Here is a 20,000-nt window from a genome sequence, read left to right on the forward strand (position 1 = left end):
TGGGATGGGATCACTATTGCGTGCACGTGGATGCGCGATGATGATGATGAATCTGCGGCTCCAATCGTGCCAGGCTTATTCACCGGACCGAAGGTAACCAGCGCCAGCTTTAGTGTATATACAGTATATTTCGCGAGACATCGCGGGATCAGCACCGTGGACACCTTTTAATATTTCGCGAGACATCGCGGGATCGGCAGATGCAGGTAATTCTGCTTGAGCGGCCCATATTCTGACACCCGTGAACCTTCAGTAAGCCCTTTATTTTTTAAATTGGCTAAACTGCTCGACACCAGGTTGAGGTGGATGACTGTCATATTTCAGGGCTACACTGGTATAAATATTGATGTATCTGACATTGTATGTTCAGCACGTCTTTTCCTCGAAGACAACAATACAGTGTTTTGTCAGAAACAGGAAATGTTACACCGCCCTACCCAACCCCAAAACTTTGTAAAGTAGAAAGTTTGTTGAGGGAATTCAAGTCTAACCGTGCCATTATAGTCAGACACTTCTTCTTTATATCATTTTATGTCTGGTGGTCTTTAAAAGCAACAGAGGGTGACACAGTGACATACCAACTCATAAACACATAAACACACACACACACACACACACACACACACACACACACACACACACACACACACACACACACACACACACACACACACACACACACAGACGCACACCTGCCTCAGAGAAACTTGGCCTATTTTCCTAAATATCTGGGGACTGAAAAAAGTGTGTCACACATAATATTCAGAAATATTTGTGGGCTGCTGTGTGCTTGTGTTTGTGTTTGCGTGGAGGTGTTTATGTCCTCGTGCTGAACCCAAAGTCTAAAGTATTCCCTTGGATTCGGCTGGTTGACAGTTGGAGCAATTCGCCAGCTTTAACTCACACTCACAGGCAGTTTCTGTTATTGTCTGTGTGTGTGTGTGTGTGTGTGTGTGTGTGTGTGTGTGTGTGTGTGTTGTCTTCCCAGATGAGCATACAGTAGAGTGAGTGCTTGTGCTCAATGCTGCGTGTGTTCTAATGTACATCATCAATTACAGCGGAAGACGAAGGTAGTGGTGTGGTTGAGTATTATATATACTCTACTTACAGACGTACGTATGCTAATGGTCCTCTCATTCACGCCAGGACCATTAGACTGTGTGTGTGTGTGTGTGTGTGTGTGTGTGTGCGTGCGTGCGCGTGTGCGTGTGCGCGCGCGTGTGTGTGTGTGTGTGTGTGTGTGTGTGTGTGTGTGTGTGTGTGTGTGTGTGTGTGTGTGCGTGAGTGTGTGCATGCCTGCAGCACCTGGTTCTCTCTGACAGTGCCTATCCTAATGGAAGTAAAGCACAGCTGTAAAACCACTGGCCTGTGCTATATATCCCCCCACGCAACGCCTCATCTAACAGCTGCCACACGCGCGCGCACACACACACACACACACACACACACACACACACACACACACACACACACACACACACACACACACACACACACACACACACACACACACACACACACACGCGCAATGAACAGGCATACATTATTGCAAGCATTAACACAAACATACGCTCACACATAAAGAAAGCGGCACCAAGGCTAATGTTTAGTCGGCTTATAGAGAATCGCTCAGGGAGAGATGGAGAGAGAGAGAGAGAGAGAGAGAGAGAGAGAGAGAGAGAGAGAGAGAGAGAGAGAGAGAGAGAGAGAGAGAGAGAGAGAGAGAGAGAGAGAGAGAGAGAGAGAGAGCAGGTGTTTTTCTCCCCACACATCCTATGACAAGCTGGTGAGGAAGGCTAGCTTTGTATTTGGAGTTAAACTGGTCAATCTGGAGGAGGATGAGGGGGAAGCAGGAAGCTAACCTGTTGAACCGTGTAAAGACCACCTACACGCTGACTGCACTGCAACATATTTTTGGCCAAAGGCGCTTTCCAACACGTTTACGTTTTTTATTATATAAAGATGACATTTCCTGTTTTCTTGTTTATACTTGAAAAAAGACTGAATGAGTTTGAAACATTGTATCTGTGTTGTTTGTCGCACATAAAAGCTTGTAGCATTCAAAAGTGAGTGGGGAGCCCCCGCTTTTGTTTTTCATGATTCTGTTCTTACAGTTTGGCTCGGCATCAAGAAACAGAGGATGTGCATTATCTTTTCTTTGAATGTTTGGCCTTTTGATCACCGACAGCCTTGAGGGCTTTTCACACGGGAAGCAATTAGAGGCAGGTTAGGGAGGTACTTGTGGGCACACTCCTGTGAAACTGCCACGTTCATGCTTGTTTCACGCCCACGATAAGAGTTGGATTGTGGTTAACAATGATTTGATAAGCAAGCACACATGAAATGCCCCGCGTTTACTCGTGGAGCGAGTGTCTGTCTGTGTGTTCACATGAGAAGCGCAGTGCGACTCCACCTCACTGATTCAATGAGAGATCACGCACTGCCTTAAGGGTGGAACATCATCTAGTCCATTTTCTTCACATTTATCACAAGATGGTTGGTGTCACACCTTTGCACAAATCTCTATATTTTTCAAATGGCAAATTGATGAACTGCTGTCCCTGTGAATTAATCCAGACTGACTGTATCATAGACAGTAGCCATTGTTAGGCCGGAGTCAATGGCTGTCTGTCTGACTGTCTGTACAGGAAGTGATGTCACATGACTTTTTATGCCCATATATGAGTCATTCCGTACCACATCTTCATGTTTAGGCAAACTCCACACAGAAAGGCCCTATCGCCAACCCCATCTAGGGTGTGGGCGATAGGTCCTTTCTGTGTGGAGTTTGCATGTTCTCCCCGTGTCTCCTAGGGTTGATACCCTCACAAAAACATGAACCAGAATGACAACAACTAGAATCGTCAGAGAAACGCTGTGGTTGGCCAGATGGTCAAGAATTGGCGTGACCTCGCCCTTTAGGGCGAGGTCGCATGTCACCCTGAGGTCGCATGTCACCCTCAGGTGTCTTACTAGTATACTGTAGTGTGATGGCTAGAGAGAGAACGAGGGAGCGAGAGAGAGAGAGAGCAGATGTAACCGTCTGTCTTAAAGGTGATACACCATGCATTTAAAAAGTATTTATGTCATATTGTTTATGTCCCAAAAACGTTTTTCAAAAGGTTTGAGGCTAAATTACCACTCCTGAATAGAGAGCCTCTCTCATTTTTGAATGGCTCTCAGAGCATTTCAGCTGCAGTACCACCTTTGGCCTGAACTGCGCCACCCCCCCAAAATCCTTTTGAAAAAAAAATATTTTTTTTGAAAAAAAAAATCTTTTTGAAAAAAATTTTTTTTAGATTTTTTTTTTGTGATGACGTCACAATCGGCAGATGACGTCACAATCGGCAGCAAATCTGAACAGCCTGTTTTGAGAACCCGTGGGATACTTTTAACTTTCACCTTCTCAAAACCAGAGAAAGACACAACGGTCAGAAATGGGACTTTGTGAGGATAGAAGGTGCTAGTGGGACCCCAAAAAAAGGTTTTAAAATAGGAAAAGTTAAATTTCATGGTGTATCACCTTTAAGCCGAGGGAAGTGTGTGTGTGTGTGAGCTTTAAGAGTGATGAGAAGGATGGATGAAAAATGTAGGCCAGAAAACACTGAGAAAGGGAACAGTTTGGGGATAGAGAAGAGACGTATTGGGTCAGAGATGTGTGGAGAGGAGAGGAGAGGAGAGGAGAGGAGAGGAGAGGAGAGGAGAGGAGAGGAGAGGAGAGGAGGGGAGGGCATGATGGAGAGCGAGGGATCACACCGTCTCACTGGAAATGAGAAGTGGAGAGCCTCTCTCATCCTCTGCTAATAGTGATTTAACTATCTGCTGCCGTCACACACTGTCGTCTGTCTGCCGGGGCGAGAGAGGGGGATTTAGAACAGAGAGAGAGAGAGAGAGGTTGTTGGAGTGAGCAGGATGAACACGAGAGAAAAGATAAACAGAGAAATGCGATGATATCGAAAGGTTAAGCAGGCGTTAACGAACGTGATTGAAATGTAGTGGAGAACGAAGGTGTAACATGGAAGAGTGCTCTCGGGGTGTATGTGTGTGTGTGTGTGTGTGTGTGTGTGTGTGCGTGTGTGCGTGCGTGCGTGCGTGCGTGCGTGTGTACCCTGCATGGTCAAATTTTAAATGTAATTCTTTTCTTACAGTATCTTTTGCACATTTCTCCTCCCTGTTTTCCTAAACTGGGCACTGTTCTTTTTGTTTTATCAATTTTTTGTTGATTTGGCACTCAAGCATCAACATTATTCGATTATTTGTTTTGAGCATTTGTTTTTGTTTTGTTTTTGTGTTTTGCCTGTTCATTTTCGTCCCAATAGTTAGTTTCACTTACTTCTAATTAATATACAGGTACCTATATCCAGTATGTACTACTACTTCCAGTACGTATACTTCAAAATAAATCCTGCTGTTTACAAATCACATTACAACTTTCACCCTGTGTATATCGAGACATCGGCTCAACAGATCGTCTTTCGTAGCTCTTCAAATTCCACAGTTAAAACATCGCCTGTTGCGGCCTTGGCAGCAAATCCGAGCGTTTTCAAGTACCTTTGAAATATAATAGCATATTGTGCATCGCGACGATCTGCCCACAAAATTGTCCGGCCACGTTAATCCATGGCTCAGTTATGTCTTCATTGAAGGGCCACAGACAGACTCAGATATATCTGTGAGATATCCATTTCCTCACGACCCGACGGCCACATAAACCCCACGACTTGTGTCCGGGCAACCACACTCGAGCTGAATGGGAGAGCTTCGCTCACGGAATAGAATCAGGGCAGTGAGGGCACCCACTCGGCAAGTGTCTGTCACATGTCTGACACTACAGTGCTTCTCCAGTAACACCCTGTAACATCCCACTGAAGGATTCTAGGTCAAGGTTCTTCAACATTTTCAGGCCAAGGACCCCTTAGTTGAGAGAGAGAGATGAAGCAGGGACCCCCACAACCTGTTCATAGATTCCATGTAGTTTAATTGTCTGACAGCACACACAACATCATCAGTGTTTTCAGATATTTAACCACTTGAACCGTCAATACTTGATTAACTTGACCTTTCACTCTGTACTTTGTCAGCTCTTTTTCCCCTCTACACCAAACCTCTTTGCTTGAAAATAGCTGATCTAGAAAATAGCTGCGAGGCGTTGTGAACTTGTAGATCTGCTATTTTTGGCTTAAGTTCTCAGAATACGGACGCTAGGGTTCAAGTGGTTAAAATAAAAAAGGAGAAAAAAGTTTCTATCACACAAAGAGGAGGACCCCCTGTAGTAACTCTAAGGACCCCCTAGGGGTCCCGGACCCCCTGTTCTAGATTGACTAATGATGTTTTTTCTTTCTTCTTTCTGTGTGTCTGATATGTTGAACGTGTCAGACTGATGCTGAGGGAGGAAGCGCCCAGCTCTCCTCCCAAGAACATCGTAGCCAGTGGGCGAACGAACCAATCCATCATGGTCCAGTGGCAACCCCCCCCTGAACCGCAGCTCAACGGGGTGCTGCGGGGATACGTGCTCAGGTACACACACACGCACGCACGCACGCACGCACGCACGCACGCACGCACGCACGCACGCACGCACGCACACACACACACACACACACACACACACACACACACACACACACACACACGCACACGCACACAGACACTAAATGATCTGACCAAAACATAAGCCCTTTCCTCTCCTCTTTACGTCCCCCTCCCCCCGCCTCACCTTCATTGCATCAGCCAGCAGACCCCCCTTCTCCCCCAGTAAAAGTGTCGTGTGTCAGGGGCATCACAAGGGGTGGAATTGTGGGACTGAGTTACCAGGGCCCAAGGTGGAGGGGCCTTCATTATTTTATACTTTAGCTAATGAAAAATAGCAGATCTACAAGCTCACAGCGCGGCACCACGCGCCGCGCTGCGAGCTTGTAGATCTGCTATTTTTGAAAAGTCGTGAAAATGTGTGCAAATCTTTGAATATATGTATTTTTTAAAGCGAACATTTGTAACTACAATTTTGCTTCTGGGAACTAAATATTTTGAGATGGGGATCCGTGGCCAAATACATATCATTTTGGGGTCCTTCACATGGAAATGTTTGAGCACCACTGACACATAAAAAAAACCTTAGAAGGATTTGAAATTTTCAAGATTTTTCAGAAATAGTAGATCTACCAGCTCGCAGTGCGGCACTGTGAGCTTGTATATCTGCTATTTTTCAATAGTTAAAGCACAAAATAATTGTGCAGGGGCCCCGCAGTGAATCATTGTAGCCAGGGCCCAGAATTTGGTGAGACACCACTGAGTGTGTCAGGTGAGGTGGAGAGAGAGAGAAAGAGATCTTGTCTCCACTACACAGACAGACAATGATTTTGTCAGCCTTTGGGCGCTGCGTACTGTGTGCGTGCGTGCATGCGAGTGCGTGCACAAGTTATTACCTATTATTCCTTTCGGCTCCCTCAGATTATGTGTGATATCTACAGTAAGTGTTATTACATCCTCCATCGACGCTTTGGAGCAGACAGCTATATTATGTCATTATTTTGAAGGTCTGAACCCGCCGCGACCTCGCGGAGATGCTGGAAATTCAGCAAACGCCTACTGCACAAAGTTGTTGACAGTGCAATACTAATCTGTTTGAACAGCGGAAAATGCGGGTGGAAATCCTTGTTCTAAGTATAGAGCGGACAGCGGAGACACTTAAAAGTCCGGAGTTTGGTCTGGATTTGAGCAAGCCACAACTGTCTCAAATAAATTATACTTGTTATAACTTGTTATTTGTGTTATCTGCGAGATGTTACCATGGAACAATTAATACAAAGTCTCCATCATCATCTCCATTGGACACACAGTCTTCCGAATGTACGACTGCTCTTCTGTCTGCCATTTGGTTTTTCGCAAACACCTGCAGCCTGGGTTGTCATCTCCATAACAATGATGGAGGTTCGCTGGAAGCTCAGACGGAGAGATGACAACGCTACGCTGCTGCTTTCAGTTCGGCAGCAGTTCGCTGGTTTAGTTTTGCCAGCAGTTAGCTACCGTAGAAGCCTACAGTTTACAACGTGAATCAGGATGGCCAGTAAAAAGAAACGTTGACAGTGAAAAATCGACAATTCAAAGTGGAATGGACTGAAAAATAGGCATTCATCCCCCGTTCTATGTGAGCACCAGAGCGATGCGTCTAATATGCCAAGAGACAGTAGCTACTGGTGGTGAGGAGTGGCAATTTGAAACTTCACTATTTCACAAAACGTATAGGTTCCGAACGGAACCATGTTTATTTAATACCGGAGGACAAGGTCCCCCATTGGGATATCAGCGCCATCTGGCGCTGCAACAGAGTAAAACTCATAAGCTCCCGTACGAGAAATATCATTTGTCGGTAGGGCTGTCAATCACAAACGAGGGCACCGCCCCCGAGTGTATATAAGCCCTGCGGGCTATCATAACTTCCTCTAAAGCCGCACCTCTGCGCCCGCAACTAGCGAACCGAGGGGCTTTATTCTGGGGGACCTTGTCCTCCGGTATTAAATAAACATGGTTCCGTTCGGAACCTATACGTTTATTGTCATACCTCCAGACAAGGTCCCCCATTGGGACTCATATACTCCCCGAGAAGTCATGAACCGACAAGACTGTCGTGCACACCGACCACACCCGGAAAGGAGGTCCTGTCAACCGACGTGACCCCTTTCAGGACTGATCCAACCCAGACCCACAGGGCCTGGGCGTGTTCAGACAGAAAAAGACCCTGACAGACCGAGGCCTGCCTTATGCACTAAGGGCAGACACAGGTCCACCTTATAAAATTGCAATAATATAAGGGAAAAACTCAGGGTCCCCCCACGTATTCTAGAGACAGCAACATGCTATCTCAGGAAGGGGAGAGAGCCGCCCCACTACATAGTAGGAAGGGCAGCAGCACCCAGAACCGTATGCGCCATCGCAGAAGGCGCAACGTCCAGGTGATAGTAGGTCGCAAAGGTGGACGGCGAAGACCAATTCGCCGCTGCACAAATCTCCTCAATGGAGACACCTTTGGACAAAGCCCAAGAGGTAGACACACCCCTAGTACTGTGGGCCTTAAGTGCTTCCGGCACTTCAGACCCAGACCGGGTGTAAGCCAACCTAATAGCATCCACAAGCCATCTCGACAGAGTGGGTTTGGACACCGCTTTCCGTTGACGGGCATTCATGACCACGAAAAGCTGAGAAGTAGACCTGCTGTCCACCGTCCTATCACAGTAGGCCTTCAGGGCCCTAACTGGACAAAGACAATGAAGACGCCTATCCTCCTCTGATGCAAACGGAGGAGGATGGAAAGCCGTCAAAACAACAGGTTCCTTCGGGACCACTCGGTTCTTAGGAATAAAACTCAAATGAGGTTTAAGAAGAACCTTGGAGTCATTATTGAGAAACCTCATACAATCAGGGCTCACAGAGAGCGCATGAAGGTCGCTCACACGCTTAGCCGTAGACAAGGCAAGCAAAAGAGCTGTTTTGAAACTTAAATGTTTCAAAGAGGTCCTCCCAATCGGTTCAAAAGGTGCCTTGCAAAGGCCCACAAGAACCACTTGTAGATCCCAAGCAGGAAACAAGGCTCTGGTCACAGGTCTCAAATGGTCCACACCATGCATGAACTGGACCACCTCAGGGATCTTAGAAAGGCCTTTGCCTGCCACCCCCAGGTGGCAGGCATCAATAGCCGCTAAGTAACCCCTCAGTGTAGAGAACGCCAGACCAAGGTCCAGGCGGTCCTGCAGGAAATCTAACACCTTCTGGGCCGAAGCTATATGAGCCACCACAGGTGGCTCCTGTAGCTCACACCAGTCCAAAAAGGCATTCCATCTTCCATCATACACAGCCCTAGTAGAGGGGGCTCTAGCACTCTGAATAGTGGCTACAACCATCGGTGAGAAGCCTGCTGCAAGCAGGTTCTCCCTCTCACGGGCCAAACCCACAGGTCTAGGCCCCGTGGGTCTGGATGGAAGATCTCGTCCCCTGCCTGGCGCAGCAGATCCCTGAGCAAGGGAAGCCGCCAAGGGGGTTGAGAGAGCAGTGGGGTGATCAGAGACCTCCACACTCCCCTGGATGGTGTCACCAGAAGAACCTCCTGGTTGGAACATCTGATCCTCTCCAGAGTGGGAAGAATCAGTTCCAGGGGTGGAAACGCGTAGAGAAGACCTTGTGGCCATTCGTAAGCAAACGCGTCCATCCCCAGAGGAGAAGGTCCCCTCACTGAAAAGTAAAGGGGGCACTTCGCGTTCTCCTGGGAGGCAAAGAGATCGACTCGCGGTCGACCGAACCTGGAGAAAATCTGCCTCACCACCGCAGGGTGGAGAGACCAATCCTCGTAACGAGGCTCCCCCCTGGACAACAGATCGGCGCCGCCGTTCTGAAGGCCCGGGACATGGGAGGCTCTGATGGACCTCAACCGAGGCAAGCACCAGAGGGTCATCTCGCGCGCCAGCTGATCCAGCGTCCGCGAGGAGAGGCCGCCCTGTTTGTTGAGATAATACAGGGCCGCCGTGTTGTCCGTCCTGACCAGGACATGGCAACCCCGGAGAAATGGTTCGAAATGCTTGAGCGCCAAGTAGATCGCCATTAATTCCAGATAGTTGATGTGGTACTCCAACATGGCCTGGGTCCAAAGACCCCTGGCTGAGCGCCCCTCGTGGGTGGCGCCCCACCCCGAGCGGCTGGCGTCTGTGGTGACCACCTTGCGTGACACCACTTCGCCCATGGAGACCCCCCTCCATGGGACCAGAGCGTCCATGCAGACCTGGCTGACTGACACCTTCCTGTACCCTTGCAGGGAAGGAATCCTGAGCGCCAGTGACCACCGCTGGAAAGGTCTCATATGAAACCTGCCCAGACGCAGAAGTTGCACTGCTGAAGCCATCAGCCCAGTCAACTTCATGCACTCCTTGTACCTGACCACCTGGTTCAGTCGGAAGGAGCCCAGACAAGCCAGAAACCTGTCCACCCTCTCCGGGGAGAGGCGAGCGGACATGGTGGCCGAGTCCAGAGATATTCCTATAAAGGAAATCTGCTGGGAGGGTAACAACATACTTTTGCCAAAGTTGACGTTGAAACCCAAGGCCTTCAGGTGTGACAACACCAGATTGGTATGGCGCGCCGCTTCTGAGCAGGAGGCGGCGGAAATCATCCAATCGTCTATGTAGTTCGCCAGCCTGACTCCCTGATGCCTCAGTGGAGCAATGGCTGCCTCGGTCACTTTCACGAAAACCCGAGGGCTCAGAGAAAGACCGAAAGGGAGGACCGTGTACTCGTACAGGCGCCCCTCGAAGGCGAACCGCAGGAACTTCCTGTGTGGGGGATAAATGAGGATGTGCTGATAAGCGTCCTTCAGGTCCACTGAACAGTGGAAATCCCCCTGTCTCACTGATTTCATCAGTGACTCTGACGTCAACATCCTGAATTTGAACTTTTTCAAGTGCTTGTTCAGAGCACGTAAGTCCATAATCGGACGCAGCCCCCCTCCTTTTTTCTGAACCAGAAAATAACGGCTCCAGAAGCCTAAACGGCTCTGGTCGCGTGATAACTCCACTATAGCGCCCTTGCGCAATAGTGAGCTTATCTCCTCCCTCAAGGCATCGGCCTTCAAGCCGCGGGCTCGAGTATAAATAACCTTGCTGGATAGGGAGGGTTTTTTCGCGAACTGTAGTCTGTAACCCCGCGTCACCGTCCGAAACACCCAGTGATTCGGATTGCAACGTTTCCATTGCTCTGCACACTGTGCTAACGTGTTGCTGAGCAACGGAGAAGCCTTGGGGTTGTACCGCCTGAGCGGAACTACTGGGCCGGGAGGGAAAGGTTCCATATCCGGGCACGTATCCGTATCCGCTAGACGCCGAGCCGGAAGGCGCGGAGTCACCGGCGGAAAGAGCGTTTCCGTTTCCGGTACGCTTATTTCCGTATCCGGTGGGGAACGAACACGTGACCTCCGGGCCGGAAGGCGCGGAGTCACCGGCGGAAAGAGCGTTTCCGTTTCCGGTACGCTTATTTCCGTATCCGGTGGGGGACGAACACGTGACCTCCAAGAAGCCTCGCTTGTTAATAATACATGCGACACACAACGTGGAGCCCGGGGGACAGGGTTCATCGCATAAGTAACATAATCCCCGGCTCGGGGAATTGTATTTACGTTTATAACCTGTGCTAAGGCCTTTATATGCTTCCTTGCGGGAAGACGAGGCCGACCCTGGGTGATATGTGTTGGCTTCTTCCCTGACGCTAAGACCAAGCTCCTGTCCTGAACTAGAGTCGGCATAACAGTGCCGCTCGGTGGAGACAGAGGGGTATTGCACACTAGAGAGACTATACCACTGTGAATAGGAATTAGCTTGTCTGGGAACATTTTGCAAAGAGAAATATTCTGCTTGTAACCTGTCTGCATGACTGGAGGAAGCGATATTATCTGAGTGGAAAGAAATTCCAGCCTGGACTTCTCTACACTGGTTAAATTCATGCAAAATGGGGTCGTCTGTAGTAAAGCAGGTGGGTTTGAAATAAACAGGCATTGTTTCATCAACACACTTTTTATTACAGGCACTGGAGGAGAGCACAGAGGAGGAATAAACATTGATTTCTTTGCATAAGAAAAATTGTTCATATTGTCCAAACGTCTGCGCTTGCAAGGGGGGGTCCCCTGAATTTTCAGGGGGACCCCGCCAGAGTCCAGTGTCACTTTCGCGGCGGCTTCCCACGGGCTTTGTGGGAGCTGGCCGGTATCCCGTGCCTGGGAGGGTGGCGGGATTGAGAGCGGGCTTGAGCCCCCGCTGCAGTGCGAGGGGGTCCCGCGGAGGAAGAAGAGGGGGTCCTAGGGGGATTGTTCTGTTTCCCCTGCTTGGAGGAAGAGCGCCCCCTGTCAGCCTGACCAGGGGCCTTGCTCCGTCCCTGTCTCTTTTCCTTTCTGGGTACCTGGGGGTCCGTCGTGGCTCCCAGGAGCTCCAGAGTGATCTTCTTATCCGCCACCTCCTGGCGGAGAAGCTCCAGTCCACCGCCCATGAGGAAGGTAGGGTGGCCGGGAAGGTCTTGCAGGATCTTCCCGGTCTCCTCTCCAGAACTGCCAGGACACTGTACCTTGTCTAGCCACCTGGCACGTTCCGCCTGGATGCAATAATCCATGCCATGTCCAAGCCACTCGATCGCGTGGACATTCAAGTCCATCAGCATGCGCAGCGACTTGTCCATTTCCTCCACCAGCACGTCAGGCACCTCCCGCATCTCGCTGAGGAGGCGCCTGGTGGAGGAAAGCAGCAGCTGGGTGGCGTTCATCGTCCTGGCTGCCAGCGCGGACGATCTGTAAGAGTTCCTCACCCTTGAAGACTGCTTGTCGTCAAAGGGGATGGCAAACCCAGGAGGCTTCTTACCCACGGCCAGATTGAGGGGAGGCCGGCCTCCAGGACCGGTCCGCTCATGGTTGGGCTTGATGCTCCCTATCAGGGACTGGGCCATCAGCTTGTCCATGGGAGGGCACAAGGGGATTCCCGCCTTCTCTGAGTCGCGGTAATCGACCAGGAAGGGGAGCTTGGGGGGGTCCTTGTGTGTAGTCCAGGTTGAATGCAGGGCCTCTGCAAAGCCTGGGACTAGTGGTAGCTTTTCCATCCGACGCGGGGGAGAGGACTCCAAATCCTGGCCCAGGAGAGGAATCCTAGCCCGTGGTCCGAGTGGCGCATCTCCGAGTGGCAGCTCCAGACCACACCGGATGGCGGCGCGTTCCAGCACCGAGAGCTCGTCCATGGGGATGGAGTCTGGGTCTTGCGCCGCTGCCCCTCTCGCCCCAGCCGGCATGGAAGGGGGGAGAGAGGCAGAAGGGGCTTGGGAGGACGCGGCGGAGATGGAAGCCTCGGCATGAGGAACCACCCTGGCCGCGCCTCTGCCCTGTCCGGAGGGGAAAGAGGACTCGTCCTCCTCCGAGTACTCACCCTCCGTGTCCACCTCCTCCATGTCGTAGTCCTCTAGCTCCGGTTCGTCTCCGTCGCTAGCATGCCAGGAGACGGGGCTAGGTGGCCGCATAGCCCGTAGCTGGGGGACGGAGAAGGAGAGAGGAATGTCCCCGACGACTAGAGGGTGGAATTCCTTGGGGGGGACGATCCACGTTGTAGCTGGCGGAGAAACAACGTGAAACAGGGGCCGCAGACCCGCTAGCAACGGGGCTACCGAAGCTAGCAGAGGGCGAGGCCGCTGGAGGCCTAACCACGTGGCGAGAAGCAGCGCTGTGGCGTTCAGCGCTGTCCGGCACACGAGGAGAGGTGTCTGGGAGGGTTCCGGCGGAGACCGTGGTGTGAAGGCCGTAGCCTGCGGCAGCGATCTCGCATCGTGCCTCGAGGGCTGGAACATCGTACTGGAGGCATTCAGCACAGTTCACCCCCGTGGCCGGGGCCGGAGGGGACAGAGAGGCCAAGGCGTGTCCTACCCCCATGCAGACAATGCAGAACAGATGTGTATCTTCATTGGCGATGAGGCCTTTGCAGCTGGGAAGGCCGCACTTCTTCGGTACCCTAGCTAGCAGGCTGCTAACTGTAGGTCGACGAGCTGCCATCGTGAGCTAACCGAAGCTAAGCGAAGCTAAGCTAAGGCAGGGAGACACGTGGCAGAACGTACAGAGAAGAAGTAAAGACTCAAAGCGAAAGTGAAGAAAGAGACCGAACTGTTTAGGAAGAATAGAATTAGAACGTACAGGAGAATAATCTCTAAAGGCCAGTGGCCGACTTTCCTAGTCAACGCTTAGGCTAAACTTTAAAGAAAATTATACTTATATGGCTGAGTTCGCGACACTAGTTGCAGGTAAGCAGAGGTGCGGAAGAGGAAGTTATGATAGCCCGCAGGGCTTATATACACTCGGGGGCGGTGCCCTCGTTTGTGATTGACAGCCCTACCGACAAATGATATTTCTCGTACGGGAGCTTATGAGTTTTACTCTGTTGCAGCGCCAGATGGCGCTGATATCCCAATGGGGGACCTTGTCTGGAGGTATGACAATAAACACCACGTTTAACCATGTTTGAAGGGAGGCAAAAATAGCAAATGACAGGTCAGATCAATCAAATCCCCCTTGCCGAGTCCACAGCAAGCAGTAGAACTGAAATACAGGCTGGTGATTTGATTAAACAGCTTTGTCTGTGTGTGTGTGTGTGTGTGTGTGTGTGTGTGTGTGTGTGTGTGTGTGTGTGCGTGTGCGTGCAGGTACCGTCTGGCGGGCCTGCCGGGGGACTACCAGGAGAAGAACATAAGCAGTCCAGAGACCAACTACTGCCTGCTGACGGACCTGATCATTTGGACCCAGTACCAGATCCAGGTGGCTGCCTACACCGGAGCTGGTTTGGGGGTCTACAGCATTCCTGTTACAGAGTACACTCTGCAAGGAGGTGGGTGCCCCCTCATACACGAGGAAGAGCAATTTACAATTTAGGCATTTAGCAGGCGCTCTTAATCCAGAGCGACGTACACTAAGCAAGGTAAAACATCAATACAATAAGCAAGGTAATACATCAATACATCAACGTCAATACATCAAATGCATAGAAATATCAATCTAGACAAAAATAACATATGTAGACTGAGCAACTAGTCAGTAAAAGCGCTATATTTAGAACCTAAAAAATGCTATCTGGCTTTCATTCATGGTCATTGGGGGGTAGGCAAATGCTACGGTAAGTGCTATGGGTTTAGATGGAGTCTGAGTCTTCAGGCCACGGCGGAAGCAAGTCTGTTGTTCTAAGTGCAACAGGGAGTTTATTCCACAGTTTGGGGCCAAGAGGGCAATGAAAGCTAACATGTTAGAAAAAAAACAACCTTGCTGTACATCATCTTTACAGCTAAACATGCCGATTTTCAAACATTAACATTAGTCAAGCGAGTTGACTCCAGACTGCATGAAATGCACAAATCAATAATGTGAATGAAACAAAATCGAAAATAGTATCTAGCGTTACAGGCAGCCCCTTGTGAGAGGCTGTTCATGTACGGTACATATAGCACACTGGTTTTTAATCCTACTAGCGTGTCTGTCACTCCAAGGCCAAGACTTGCAAGCTATTTGGTGATTTTGTCCTTTTTTTTTTGCACTAATAGGCGCAGCCACCATCTAACACTTTGATCGCAAACAAGATATCTTGAAAAAACGAATTACTTGGATTGCCATGGAATAATTGGATGGATGGAAATAATTTTACAGGGGGGGGGGGGGCTGATTACAATTCAATCTGGGATCAGTCTTGTTTAAACATCCTGTTACTTTGCCAACATTTACTCTGATACTATATTATTATTGTTATTATCAAAGATGATCTCAGCTGCACTCACATTCAATCGTCATTACACACACACACACACACACACACACACACACACACACACACACACACACACACACACACACACACACACACACACACACACACACACACACACACACACACACACACACACACACGCACACACGCTCTCACAAAACTCACACACTCGTTATTACAAGACTTTGTGACAGGTTTATGGACATGGAAAAGGGAGTTGGGCTAGTTAATTATTCTAATGTGGTTTAATGACAGAGGCTGCAATGAATCTGACATTCTCTTCTCTTCTCTTCTCTTCTCTTCTCTATCCTGTGAAGATAAGGATAAACTGTGTTAGTCTGGGATAAGATTTCTGTTCTCCCATCCTCTTTCTCACCTTTTCTCTCTCTCTCTCTCTCTCGCACACACACACACACACACACACACACACACACACACACACACACACACACACACACACACACACACACACACACACACACACACAGTTTGACAGTCACGAATCTAACCGACTGATGACAATGCTGTCAAACAAGTTTATGAATCTATGAAAATCTGTATCACACATTTAGTCTGTCTGTCTGTCTGTCTGTCTGTCTGTCTGTCTGACAGTCTTTCTTTCTGTGTGTACAGTACACATATGTACTACACACAGAAAGAAAGATATACTGCATACTGTAGCACATTTCAACAACAAGTCAATAGTTACGTTTTACATCAACTTTCTGTACACGTTTTCGCAAACTGTGTGCAGGTGCACGCACAAGTGTGTGCCCTCTTTGACTCGAGTAGAAGAGGTAAAGGGCATTCCCATAATGCCGCAATGCGTTATTGCTCATTGCCTCGCCAGCATCAGCATAAACCCCTTTAGTCTATAATCACCATAGAATACACACACACACACACACACACACACACACACACACACACACACACACACACACACACACACACACACACACACACACACACACAGAGAGAGAGAGAGAGACATTAAAGAGAACTAGACTGCACTCTGTCGAGGTGCCAACTTGCGCCTTGTGCACTTGTGTTCGTGTATGGCCTAGTTGCGCGCGAGCAGAGCGCGCCTTGTTATTCTAATCAGGTTGCACTTGTTGTTGGTGACGTCACCAAGAATGCTGTCCCTGATTGTACTTGCGCACTATGCTGGCAATGTCTAAAATTTAAATTCTGTGTGTGTGTAGTCCCAACAGCGCCCCCCCAGAAGGTGGAGGTTGTAGCGATCAACTCCACCACCATCCGCTTCACATGGAACCCTCCTCCTCAGCAGTTCATCAACGGCATCAACCAGGGATACAAGGTAGGTTTAAAAGACCTTTTCGGAAGAAAAAAAAAACGCATGTTTCTGTATCAGTGGTGCTCAAATCTTTTCAAGCAGTCAAGCACCCCCAAAATTATATGTATTTGGCCACGGACCCTGCATCTCAAAATATTATGTATACCCGGCATATATGGAGCTCAAAGCCCATATCTAACAGGACTTCATATGTGGATGCCCATATATGGAGGCCGCATCGGCCAAATACCACACTAACAGAATCCATATACAGTATGGCCAAGACAGCCCATATCTGTGAGGCTGGATCTACAGACAGGGATCTCCATATATAGGCAAAAAAAGGGATTGTATGTATGATGACAGATGCCATAGACGTCATAGGACTTTCACATAACGAATGATCTCCGTATGTGGGTACCAGGGGTCTCCATATATGGGTAATTGGTCCGATATACATCACTGGCCAGATGGCCTTGACGTGTGTGTGTGTGTGTGTGCGTGTGCGTGTGCGTGTGCGCGTGCGCGTGCGTGTGTGCATGTGCATGTGCGTGTGCATGTTGTGCTGGGTAGAGGCCAGTAGATATAATATTATATAGAGAGGATATGAAGCAAAGCCTCATCTCATCCCCCCACAGATCAGTGATTACATACAATACAGTGAATAATATAGCTCAGTGTTGTACTCCTCAATGCAGTGAGGAAAGCACAGAAGGACTGCGCCGAGGAACTTGATATGATCTCTTCGATCCCGCCGATCTATTCTGAATCGACGCTGACTGACTTACTACCTTTAATTTACGGTAACTAGTAACGTAACTAGTTACTTTTTCCAGTTCGGTAACGCCGTTACAGTTGCTGACATTTGAATAGCCGAAAAACTTCAGAGGCATAATAAAGTTTTATCCGACTTCTACCCTCACCGGCCCCTCTGTGACCACCTGTTACAGCTAAACTGTACACTAAAATATGCTTCCGAAAACATTGTGGCTGGAAATCGGCAATGCAGTAACTCTGGTCCATTAAGCCGGGAAAGCATCTGTTGACTGTGATTGGCCCCACCACTTAAGCCAGGTTGACTGGACATCTGTCTGATCTGCCAGAGCAAATAAATAATGAGCTCACAGATTCAGGTTCCCGGGCGGAACTATTAAAAGCCTCAACGCTTCAAATGCAATTAAGGCCAATGCAAATGTCCCACAAATCTCCATCCCCATCGCATCAATATTTATTTAAACTTTCCATAACCATTATTCATGTTGTTGTTGATGTTGTTTGTTGAAGATACACAGGCCTGGCTAGGTTCCACATGCCTCCACATGCGTATTTAACCGTGAGAAAATGTGTGTCCTCACACCATTTGGCACTTGGCATAATGTAATGTGTAAATAAACAGCACTATTAACACATGGGCTGCTAAGGTTTATAACATTTATAGCTGTTGCTGCTGCCACCATTGACTTACGCTTTGTTTTGACGTGCCTCGCAAGCTTTGTGCGTGTGCACGTGCGTGTCCAGAGAAGATTGAGGAGGATAATCCATTTGTTTACAAACGCTCGCGAAACTAAAATCCAAAAATCGCGGTAAAATCGCGGTAAAGTGTCGCCGTGAAAACAATCAGCTCTCTGCTTCCATGGGGCTGTTTTCATGTCATTCTTAGATAAAGCCGTTCTTATGTTTCAAAGTAGAATCGAAAGCAATGTTAAGTCCTTCCGTGATGTCTTGCCCAGAGGGGCTGCCTGCACTGACTGGGTGACGTAATGCACTCAGGTCATTCAAAGGGCAGCTGCAGGCTCAAAAAGTTAACTGTTTGTTGCCTCGTCTGTGAACGATATAACTTCCTGTGGCAGGGGGACACCTAGTGGCCATAACTCGTCCCTGAACGAGTTTGGCTCCTTGCAAATGGCGACAAATCTGTTTACATACCAGAGAGCTTTAATTTGGCCTTTCCCTGTATGGTAAATTAACAAAGCTTTGTCTATATTTCTACATCAGCCATAGCTCTAAATGTACAGTAGTGTAATGACATACTGTAATTTTAAATGTGCAGTTATTTACTGTACTTGCAAATATAAAGAAAGATAACCCACTGAAGAACCAAGTGACTAGCATTACAATGACCAGAGGTGAAACTTACTCACTAACACAAAGTAGGATATTCTAGTACTCCCAAGTACATCCCTGGCATCATCTCCCAAATGTCAGGCAAATATGCAGAAGACATGTCAACATGCACTGCTTTTTAAAGCCTATATCGCCAATGCTCTTCTGAACTCTGATGGAAAGTTCAAGTTCTAACCTGTTATCATCACGGGGGAGATTGAACAGTATGGAAACGACTTCACAGTGTTGCCCATGGCTTATCGCTCACGTTATGAATATGTGAGTGCATGGTTTTCAATGAGTTGTTTTTAGGGGGCTAAAGCAATAATGCAAAGCGAACCGACTTGGTGCTGAATATGAATTAAGAACAACAATAGGCAGATGGATCTTCCATTAGGGGAGTCGTGTTGTTTTTCTATTTTGACCTGTAGTCTCCTGCATATTTGTCTTTTCTCTGAATACTTTCTTTGTTTTCTTTGAACAAATAATGAGCCATCGGCATTCATTTATGATATGATAATGTTATGATAAGTAGCATGACTATTCGTTTGCTGGACTTCTCTTCAACAAGTTGCCTATGCTCAAATGCAGAGAATCTCGTTGGAGAAACAAACAAGTGAGCATTGTTTTGACAATGCTGTAAGGTGATTTTTCTTCTCGGCGATATGAAACATTTATGACGCCGGGGTCCTTGGGTGGCAGCCTAATTCGAAAAGATTTATCAAATGCCTACGTACTAGCCTATAGCGCAAATCAAGTTTGAGAAAAGGCTGTCTAAAATAATGACTTTTTGGTTTTGGTTAATAGCCTACAGCCGGCCTTATTGAATCAGAATAATGAACTTGCACAGTGTATTAAAGCTGCGAGGCACCGCTAGGTGTTTGTTTTGCCGCAAATTGTGGCAAGCATGCCGCCTCTGTGGGCGTGAGCCCCACATACAGCATCCTATTGTCACTGTCGGGCAGAAACCTTGTATACAGGTTTTACATTTATATGTTGTTTTCGTAAAGCACTGCTTCCTCATGCAAGACTGTCGCATTAAAACTAGTGAAAATTGCAGATCTACAAGCACACTTTGTGGGAGTGAGCCCCACACACAGCATCCTATTGTCACTGTTGGGCAGAAACCTTGTATCCAAGTTTCAAATGTGGATGTTGTTTTCGTAAAGCCCTGCTTCATCATACAAGACTGTCGCATTAACATTTGTGGAAATAGCTGATCTACAAGCACACAACGCCTCGCACCGCGAGGCGTTGTGTGCTTGTAGATCAGCTATTTCCACTATTTTAAA

At 48.4% G+C, this 20,000-nt stretch overlaps 1 protein-coding gene across 1 annotated transcript in view; it reads left to right on the top strand.

Annotated features, from left to right (window-relative positions):
• Positions 1-20,000, top strand: part of LOC308282129 (protein sidekick-1-like) — a gene marked incomplete at both ends in the record, with an annotated part of 370,021 nt that overhangs the window by 296,602 nt on the left and 53,419 nt on the right. The window contains 3 exons of the mRNA XM_080722473.1: positions 5,377-5,517; positions 14,200-14,381; positions 16,514-16,629. Of these exons, the coding sequence (XP_080578599.1) occupies positions 5,377-5,517; positions 14,200-14,381; positions 16,514-16,629 (439 nt within the window). The remainder of the gene's footprint in view (positions 1-5,376; positions 5,518-14,199; positions 14,382-16,513; positions 16,630-20,000) is intronic.

Source organism: Nannobrachium achirus (genome assembly GCF_963921795.1).
Source record: "Nannobrachium achirus genome assembly, chromosome: 3".
Lineage (NCBI taxonomy): Eukaryota > Metazoa > Chordata > Actinopteri > Myctophiformes > Myctophidae > Nannobrachium > Nannobrachium achirus.